This window comes from Lipotes vexillifer, unplaced genomic scaffold (assembly GCF_000442215.2).
Source record: "Lipotes vexillifer unplaced genomic scaffold, Lipotes_vexillifer_v1.1 scaffold505, whole genome shotgun sequence".
NCBI classification, from domain to species: Eukaryota; Metazoa; Chordata; class Mammalia; order Artiodactyla; family Lipotidae; genus Lipotes; species Lipotes vexillifer.
Window position 1 is genome coordinate 839,884 of NW_006785581.1, and position 9,379 is coordinate 849,262.

The 9,379-nt window shown below is 48.5% G+C and overlaps 1 protein-coding gene and 1 pseudogene across 2 annotated transcripts in view; one reads left to right on the forward strand and one right to left on the reverse strand.

Moving 5' to 3' along the window:
• NAV2 (neuron navigator 2) overlaps nt 1-9,379 on the forward strand; it is a 412,453-nt gene that overhangs the window by 170,829 nt on the left and 232,245 nt on the right. For both annotated transcript variants that reach the window (XM_007457623.1, XM_007457622.1), the window contains exon 5: nt 7,919-8,147. In XM_007457623.1, coding sequence (XP_007457685.1) covers nt 7,919-8,147 — 229 coding nt within the window. The remainder of the gene's footprint in view (nt 1-7,918; nt 8,148-9,379) is intronic.
• Nucleotides 1,262-1,934, reverse strand: LOC103090049 (26S proteasome non-ATPase regulatory subunit 9 pseudogene; annotated as a pseudogene).

Consider the following 9,379-nt stretch of genomic DNA (forward strand, 5'->3'; position numbering starts at 1 on the left):
GCAGGAATATGTGGGCTCTGTCTTCCACTTGTAGTGATGGAACAGGCCTATCACCTGGAAGTCCCCGCCATACAATCTCTCTCCAGCTCTTTCTTCCCAGCTTAGTGGCAAACAGGCAGATCTGCCAGGTCCCTGCTAAGCAGGTGTCCCAGCTGGGCACTAGAACACCAGCACCACCACCTGGAGTTATTCTCTTGAAGCCTCTACTCCCTCGACTTCAAGGAGTGCAAGGACCCCACTGTCTTGTTCCTTGGTGAGGTGAGGAGATATCCTGTCTCTGTGATCATCAATCATGACCACCCACGCCCACCCTCAATGACATTCTCTCATCTGGATCTTCTCATATTGATTTTGGGTGCGGTGGGTAGAGGCTGGTGATGACGGTCTTTGGTTGTAAGACTGATTCTGGACTAGTGCAGTCTTGTGGGAGGGTGACTGGTCCCAACTTCTGTCAGTTCCTTGAACTTACAAAGCAAGGGTACTTGGAGCCTGTTTTCCTCAAATGGGCCTTATTCACAATTTCAGGGCTACAGGAAGTACCTCCATTTGACATACTGTTAAGTTATAGGAGTGGAAATCATGTATTGAGGACCCAAACCACGTACAGTCACTGGGCTAAGTGTTGTACACATTTTAGTTTATATCCTACTTAATCCCCCACAGCAACCTTCCGAGATCAGTATTCGTATCACCCCATCTTACAGATGAGGAGGCTATGGCCCAAAGAGACTGTTCCACGTGGCAAAAGGGAGGCCCACAGAGTCAGCAGTGGTCAAGCTACTCACATCTGCTGATTCAAGTCCTGGCATTTTATACTGCTCACCACTATCCACACTTCTAACCACCCCCATAACTACTAGAAAATCATTATAGTGTTTAAAGAAATCATGTAATTTTTTTTTTTTTTAACACTGTAAAACTGTTTATTTGGGGGAAGAAAAACAACATTTCTAGAAGAATAAAGTCGCATCAGCACCTACCAGAATAACTCCCGCCCACTTGCTCACAATCCAGAGGATCTTCCCATTTAGGGCCATGGCCTAATTTGCAAAAGATGCTAAACACAAATCAAGTTTTTAACAATGCGTTAATCCCAAGAGATCACACTGGGAGGCCACAGCGTTTCCACCACCTAGAAGTTCAGGCTCCCAGCCTCTTCCAGAGCTTGAGCTTCAGGAATAGAAGAGAAGGAGGAAATGCCCACTAGACCCAAGTCTGGGGCAAGGGAATATGCTTTCCTGTTTCTGTTCCCCAGGGACAGTCATCTTTGCAAAGGAGTAATGTTGCAGCCCAGCAGTCCTTTTCCCGCCCAGCATGTTGGCACGAGTCTAAGCTGGTATTTCTCCCCTCTGTGGATCGCTATCGCATTCAGGGCCTTCCCCTCACTGTGCTGGACCACACTGCCAGTGTTCTGCAGCGACTGGAAGTTTTGGGTGTTCAGAGAGCCAAATTCCACTATCTCGTCATCCACCTTGCAGACCTGCGATGCTGGCAGGGGAGCCGGGGCTGATGCTGTTCACTATGGCGAAGGCCTGAGCAGGGCTGAGGTCCTGGCTCTGGCCCAGGCCGTGGCTCACGGCCTCCCTGCGGGCCTCGGCCAGGTCCCAGGCCTGCTTCTCCTTGTCGCGAGCATGCAGCTGGTGCAGGGCCTCCTCCACCTGCTTCGTCACCGCCTTGTGATCGTTCTGCAAGCAGACGATGTTGTGCCTTGTGGTTCGGACCTGGTACAGGTCCACGTCTGCCTGGGGGTAGCCCTCGCAGTCCACCAGTGGCTCGTTCACCCCGATGCCTTTTTGGCTCTCCAGCGCGTCATAATTGGCTTTGATTTGCGCCTCGATCTCCTCCTTGCACCGTATCAGTTCCTGTATGTCGCTGACAGTCACCCCGCTGGCCTCCGTGGAGCCTCCGCTCTGCCTCGTTTCCTTCTCCGACATCGTGAACCTCGGCCCGGCAGCCTGGAACTGCCGGTTTCCGGACCGCGGACGCCCGAGCGAAATCATGTAATTTTAATGCTCTCTGTTTTCCTTTTGAAGATGATTGATTGCCCTGAGGCCCCTCCTCTGATTAAAAAAAAAAAAAAAAAAATCAGGGGTTGGGAAGCCTCATAGGCATATCTCCACCCTTTCCCAGGGACTAAAGCCAGGTTTGGAACCCGGGAGGGTGTGTGCACCTGTCCTTGAAGCATCTCAGCAGCTCAGGCCCTGTCCTGGCCTGCCTGCGAGAGAGCCACAGGGAGCCTTTGTTCCAGGGCACAGACAGCTGATGCCTGCGAGCAGGGGCTGCAGGCCCAGGTGAGCCCCGTGGAGATGCTGCTGGTTTGGGGCTTTTCCTGTCCGCTGCGTGTTCCCCAAGATCGGACCCATCCGCTTGCTCCTGGACACTTGCCAGAGTCCTGTGAGCTTGGGCCTCAGCCTGCCCGGGGTGATTTTCTAGATCACTTCAACCCCTCACTCCACCTGTCACGACCATCTGTAAACCTGTTCCTGTGAGGAGGAATGGCCTTTATCCCTGGGAGTTTTGGGAATACCTGGGGTTTGCGCTACCTGGCCCTGAGCCCATCCTCCTGTAATGGGGAAGCGGAGGTCTAGAAGTGAAGACATATCCTGTTTAGTTAAGCATGCATTTGCCGGGCACATCTATATGCCAGGCACAGTGCTAGGCACCGGCGTACACGGAGAGTCACATTAGTCATACAAAACTAGCTTTAAATTCCAATTAGTGAGAGAGCTGTGCTGGTGGTATGTACAGGATCCAGTGGTGCCCAAAGAAGGCTACGATCAGCTCTGCCTGGGGCAGGCAGGGGCTTCTCAGAGATGGTGATGTTTCTCCTGGGTTTTACAAGTTGAATAGGCTTTCACCAATCGGAAAAGGAAGGTGAAGGGAAATTTAGATAGACGTTGGGGCATAGGTAATATGGGAACAAAGGACTAGCTTTTTATCCGTCTTCCAGGTTGGAGAAACAGAGGCAGGAAGATGCTTCCAGGTGACTCTAACAGGGCATATATGCTTTAGGAGTGAAATTGGTTTGCTGACTTGATTAGTTCAGACCTGGGTTTGCTGCCCTGATGGCCAGAGACCTGATGCCGAGCTTTCTCCTCCTTTCATCCTGAGCCAGAAAGCAGGAGGTTTTTCTGGACCGTTAGGGTAAAAGCAGCACGTAGATTGTCTCCATCTCTCCCTACCCACGTCGCCTGAGTTTGGCGGTGAGCGGGGCCATTTCTGTCCTTCACCGGCAGGGGGCCCCGTTGGCTCTGTTCCCACCCCCTCATCCACCTCCCCCGTGGGCAGTCACTGAGGGGCTTTGCTGAGCAGTACACAGAAGGGCTGCCAGAGTGGGGTGGAAAGTTACATGCTGAATGTGGGTGATGTAGACGGCCCAGCTGGAGGAGTAATGCCACAGAATCCACAATCCCGAATCAGCCCGGTGACCTTACACCGTGGCTTAAGGGGATTGAATAGGAATTCTGAGACTGCGGTCTGAGGCAGCCCTCCCTTTGGCTCCCAATCCCTTTCCTACAAAGCAGGTTTCTTTGTATTAGATTATTCCAATGATTATGCCTTACTAAAGCAGGCCTGAGGTTTCTGTTAAACAATATTTGAAAGAGAATAACTCTCTTATCCTCCCTTCTTGCCCAACATCCGCCTAAAGCATCCATGCAGATTAGCGCCAGCCAGTGGCTATGGAGATCAGTCAGAACCCAAGGAGGTTCAGAATCAACGCCATACTGAATTCTAGTGGAAATTGGACTATGGCCCGTGTAGTTTATTCTTCAGTTTACTTGGGTGCAGCCATAGGAGAGAAAGAAGAACAGGGTTCTCATTGCTGGTTTAGATACCAGCCTAGCTCATGTCTCCTTAAACAAGTCATATCTCTCTGGGTCTACAGTTATTTCCTTCTCTACGAATCAGGAGGGTGAGGATAGTTGATCAGAAACAGAATGATGTTCTTTTTCCGAAGCCTCGGGAAATGTCACGAGGGGAACATTTTTGTGGGCTGGTGGATTTTGTTTTTAGACAGCCTGTGGAGCCAGCTTACCAGGCCTCGTGGCACACAGAAAAATGCCATTTGGAAATAGGAAGAGAACACAATTCTAGCTATTTTGGACCACCCATGGCACAAACTGTGTGGCTCGTTCCCAAACAGAGCATTCACCACGCTTGAGTCCTGTGTTCTGAAAAGAAAATTAAACAGTCCAAACGTCCGCCAACTAGTGAATGGATAAAATGTGGTCTATCCATATAATGGGATAATACCCAGCAATATAAAGAAACAAACTAGTGATAACGCTCTCACCTGGATGAACCTTAAAAACATTATGCTCCGTGGAAGAAGCCAGATGCAAAAGACTGCACATCACGTGATTGTCGTCTATGGGGAAATGCCCAGAACAGGCAAATCAATAGAAACAACAGATCAGAGGTTGCCTGGGGGAATGGGTTTGGGAATTGACTGCAGATGAGCACTTTCTAGGGTGATGGAAATATTCTAAAACTAGAATTTACTAAACTTACTAAAAATCGTCACACACTTGACTTTATGGATATAAACTATATCTCAGTAGAGCTGGTTTGTTTGTTTGTTTGTTTGTTTGTTTTAAAAAGATGACCACTGAGTTTTCTGTAAAATGAGATTATCATATTTGATTTTCTTTTTGGCGCCTGTGACTGTGGCCTGGAGGGGATGTGCAGGCAGAAGGGCTTCTTAGTCTTCTCGTAGTTGAAGAGCTCTGTGCTGAGTTCTGAGGGGGCTGCAGGTACAATGACGGTATTTTCTGAACCCAAAAGGGAAATAGGCCATGTCCTAGGTGCGTTGCCCTTATTTTCTCATTAATCCTCTGTTAATTCTCAGAGCATCCCTGCGGGGAAGGTGTGGCACACATATGCCAATTTTAAAGAAGAAAACTGCGGCTCAGAGAGGTTGACTCTTGGGGAAAAAAGTCCATAAATGATGGACTAGAGAGATTCAAACCCAAGGCTTTGTGGCTCTAACAGTCAGTGATCTTTATAATAAAAATGCTTCCTCCTAAGAAAAAGTGTATTTATGAGAGCACTGCGCTCTGTCACAAATAAAAAGATGCTTTCAGGAATAATAGAACAGTTATGAACAATAAATGACTGAACACCCACAGCAGAGAGAGAATGTGACAGAGCCAGCTCCATTCATCTGCCCTGGGCTGGGCAGGTAGGTTAAGGGGGTCCCGATGTGGATATGCCTGCTTTTTGCAGGGGGCAACCCCTGAGCCCTTGGATATGCTGAATTGCTAGCTCTTCCCTTCTTTGTTTTGCTTGCATGGTTTTAAAAAAATGTATTATGGGATATTTGACACATCCCATAATACAAGAATACTTCTAGAAGGAGAATAAAGAATACTTATATGGCCGTGAGCTAACTTAAATAAAACATTATCTGGTGTGCTTTTCAGTACATGACCCATGATGGGTATGTAAGTAGCCTGGTTACACCATGTTGGGAGCCTGGGCTTTGAGCTGGAAAACCTCGATTCAGATCCCAGCTGCAGCGTTTATTACCTTGGAGAGGTTGCAAACCTTTCTGAGCCTGTTTCCCCTTAAGTAAAAGGGAGATAAAATAGGCCTCATTTTCCAGGTTGTAGGGATTAAGTGGGATCATGTATGTAAAAAGCTTCTCTTGGTATATGCTAATTAGTAGTAGCTCTATAAAAGGCACTAAAATCTTACATAGATTTCATCTGCCATGATTATAGCTCTGTTTTCACCCTTCAGGGAATTTAATTTGGAGGGGAAATTGTTTTCCCGAGTTCCTTAACAGGTCGTCACCTGCACGCCAGCTCTTGATTCTGTCCCGCCTACTGTCACTGTCCATCTAAGGGCCCAGGGGTGTGTCCCTTTACCCTCCATCTGCCCATGAGGAAAATGCCCATTTTAAAGAAGAACACTGAGACTCAGAGGTTGAATCTTACAAAAACTCAATCTATAAACTGAATCATCCCAGCCAAGCCTCATACTCTGTGACACTGGTGTCCTTGTCAGAACATTTAGAAGCAGAAGCAGAACAGGCCACAGGTGTGTTCTCCTTTGGTTTCCTTAGGATGGAGAAGGAAGCAGAGCTGAAGGGTTTTAACCCTGAGCTACCCAAAGAAACTGGGGGACTTTCCCACATCTGGGGAAACTTTCTGTGCTCCCTGCATTGCACACAGTGGTTTACGAGCATCTTGACTTGTCCAAGTCAGCCCTGGCTTACACCTGTTTTCCTAATGTAATCAAGAACTTCTCCCTCCCACTCTCGAAAATGATGTAATTTGCATGATAAATTATAAGGTCACATGGTAAAAACCATAACTTTTAAGGCATGAAACCGGAGCTGCATGGGAATCTCCTACAGGATTCTGAGGCTGCTGTGGTCATACAGTAACCAAGACCGGTGAAGGACGTGACTGTTTACAGTTGTGCTTTCACATCTCTGCTCTGGTTTGATCTGCAAAACAACCCTGTGTGATGGGGCAAGCTGTGTCAATATTGTCATCTGAGGGCCAGAGAGATTAAGTGACTTGTCCAGGGTTGCACAGCTAGTATGTGGTAGAGTACAGACTGCAACTCATGGCTTTGGTTTTCTGAAAGCTGGGCTCCTGACACTTTTGTCCCACAGTCAGCACATGCTAGCTCCCAAAGCAGAGGGTGAAAGTTGGATTTTAGTAGTTTGTATTGTCAGTTTCTTCAGAGGCTGGAAAGAGGAACTCTCCAACAGGAAGTAATTCAGCCTGACCTAATCAGCAGGATCACACCCCAGGGCACTGACAGGCTTGCAGGGAATGGGGCTTGTTTCTGAAAGAACCCCATTCATGCCTTCTGCCCCTCACCTGGTCCTTGGAGGAAACTCTGGTTCCTTTGTCAGCATCCTCTTGCCCAGCCTGGGGCTAACTTGGAGGTGTGTGTTACCCACACAGGGGAGGGGGGCTTCCCTTCCTCCAACCCCACTCCCTCTAACCCCTTTGCCAGTTCAGAAAAAGAAGTTCTGCCTAAGGGTGGAAGCAAAGCAGAGGGAGCCCCTAGGTTCCTTCTTCTCTGTCCCCCATGCTGGGTGGCCCTATTACTTTACCCTCAGGGTCAGTTTAGACCCTGGCCATCAGCATCTGGTGTTAAAAGAACTGCAGAAAAGGAGGGATTGCCCAAGGGGAAACACCCTTGCATCCACAGTCTCTGCCTGTGAATAAATATTTTATTCCTTCTCTGCAGCACTTAATGCATGCCTCGAGGCAAATGCATTTTTTAACATCAGAAAAATTACATCTGGAATGAAAAATTTTCTTAGCCCCACTCTGCACAAATTTCTTTTAATATAGGAGGATTTTTGTGTGAGTTCTTTACGGAAACAACCCCTATCTCCTATTCCCACGCCCATCCCAAGTTCAAGTTATGTATTCAATGGGCAAGAGAGACACAGAGCCATCTGAGGGCAGGATGATTGGGCGAAACAGGGCGAGGATTTTGGAGTGGGTCGGCAGCCACTGGCTCCCTCCGGGTGGCTTGAAGCACAGAGCACAGATTGGGCAGGGCCGCGTGGAGACCGGTGAGTTTCCCTCAGTGTTTCTGCCCCTGGACGGCTTGCTCTGTGTCCTGAACAAGCATGGTCTTGCTCGGGACTCTTGTCTTTTTCGGTTGTGTCCTTCCTGAGAATTTCCCCAGGGCACTCACCAGACATCCCAGTTGCTGCTTGCCTCGGGTATCCACTCTAATCCCAGTGGGGAGAATCAACTAATTTCTTTGTGGTTTTGGCCTGATTTTAATTGACTGGGACACCAATTAAGTGTTCAGGAAATCTGTCATATCCTAGAGGAATTAAAACTCGTGTGAGGGCTGAAGCAGCCTCTTGAGAGGGTGCGAGACAGGGCTCCCCAGAAAGGCTTCCTCCTCTAACCAGAACCTCTTTACTGTCTTGCAGAAATCAGGAATGGAAACCTCAAGGCCATTCTAGGCCTCTTCTTCAGCCTCTCCCGGTACAAGCAGCAGCAGCCCCAGAAGCCGCACCTTCCCTCGCCACTGCTGCCCGCCGTGTCCCCGGCGGCCGGGGCCCCCTCCCAGTGCCAGGCTGGCGCTCCCCAAGCCCCGTGCCAGCCTCACCAGCCAGCGCCACACCAGCCGTCAAAAGCACAAGCTGAGATGCAGTCCAGGTGGGCTCTCCTCGCCAAATGATACTCTGCTTTTTTCCAGGCGTCTTCTGCCCCACTGACCACATTCTAGCCTGTGCTGGACGTGGGTGTCATTTGCGGTTCTTCCTGTGCTGAGAACTGCCGGTAGTCAGTGGGGAATTAGCGTGACCTTGAAATGGGCGTGCCTGGCGGAGATGTGTACTTTATATAGATCAGAATCGCCAGCAGCCAGAGCTAATTAGCTGCTCCTGCCTGAACTCTGGCCTATTAGACACACACGTTCGTAGGCAATCGACAGCCCCTAAAATAGACTTCAAATTTCTTTTGCTTGTCTGCCTGCAAGCTGGGTGTTCAGTGTTATATGTGCAAGTAATTTCCCTTGGTGGGGGCAAAAGTTCTCCAGCAGATGCCTCTACTTTGCCAGAAGAGAAATACTGAGAACACAGAAGAAAGATGGCCAGTGGTTTTTAGCAGGGAAAGCGGCATTCCCCCTTCCCTGAGAGGGCCTGCATCCCCTAATGGGGAGCAGTTACCATTAAATGCGACTGACTTTTGTTGACCTTAGAGACCGGGTAGCAGTGTCAGCTGTGGCCCTCTGCTTTTTGGATTAGGACCTAGATTTTGTTTGTTGTTTTCAGAGGGACCCACGCTTGCCAGAGGGACTCGCCATAGAATGATAATGCTAGCAGAGCGCTGGGGCAGTTACCATCTACCCTGTTACAGTGTATAATGCATTCATTCCTAAACAACTCTGCAGAAGATCACCTCGTAAAACATTTGTTTCAATGACAAAAGAAGGAGGGGATTAGGAACTAGAAAGTTTTTGACTCGTAGTAAAGTTCTGGAGAAAAGTCCACCATAATTGTTTTGTTTTGTTTTTTTTTAAGCCATAAACCTCTAGCTGTCAAACCTAAATGCCACTGATCGAATTGATTGCTTGATTTCATTGAACATATGCTAGAGAGTAATGGCTTTTTCTTTCCAGTTCCCCGAAGCACCAGCATTAATAATCGTAGGTTTTCTCACACACCGTCATCCCCTTAGTAGGCCATTGGAGTTAGGCAAAGTACAAAGTGGTTCAAACAAAGCAGCTGCCTTATAGATGGTTACAGCTTTTTTTCCCCAGGAAAAGCGCTATTTCCCAATTGTGATGGTGTTAAAACCAGCACTGATAGATGTGATGTAACTCAGAGCCCCTAATTGATTATCTAATTATATCCAGTTCCCATTATGGAGGTTTGTGGGCTAGCAGG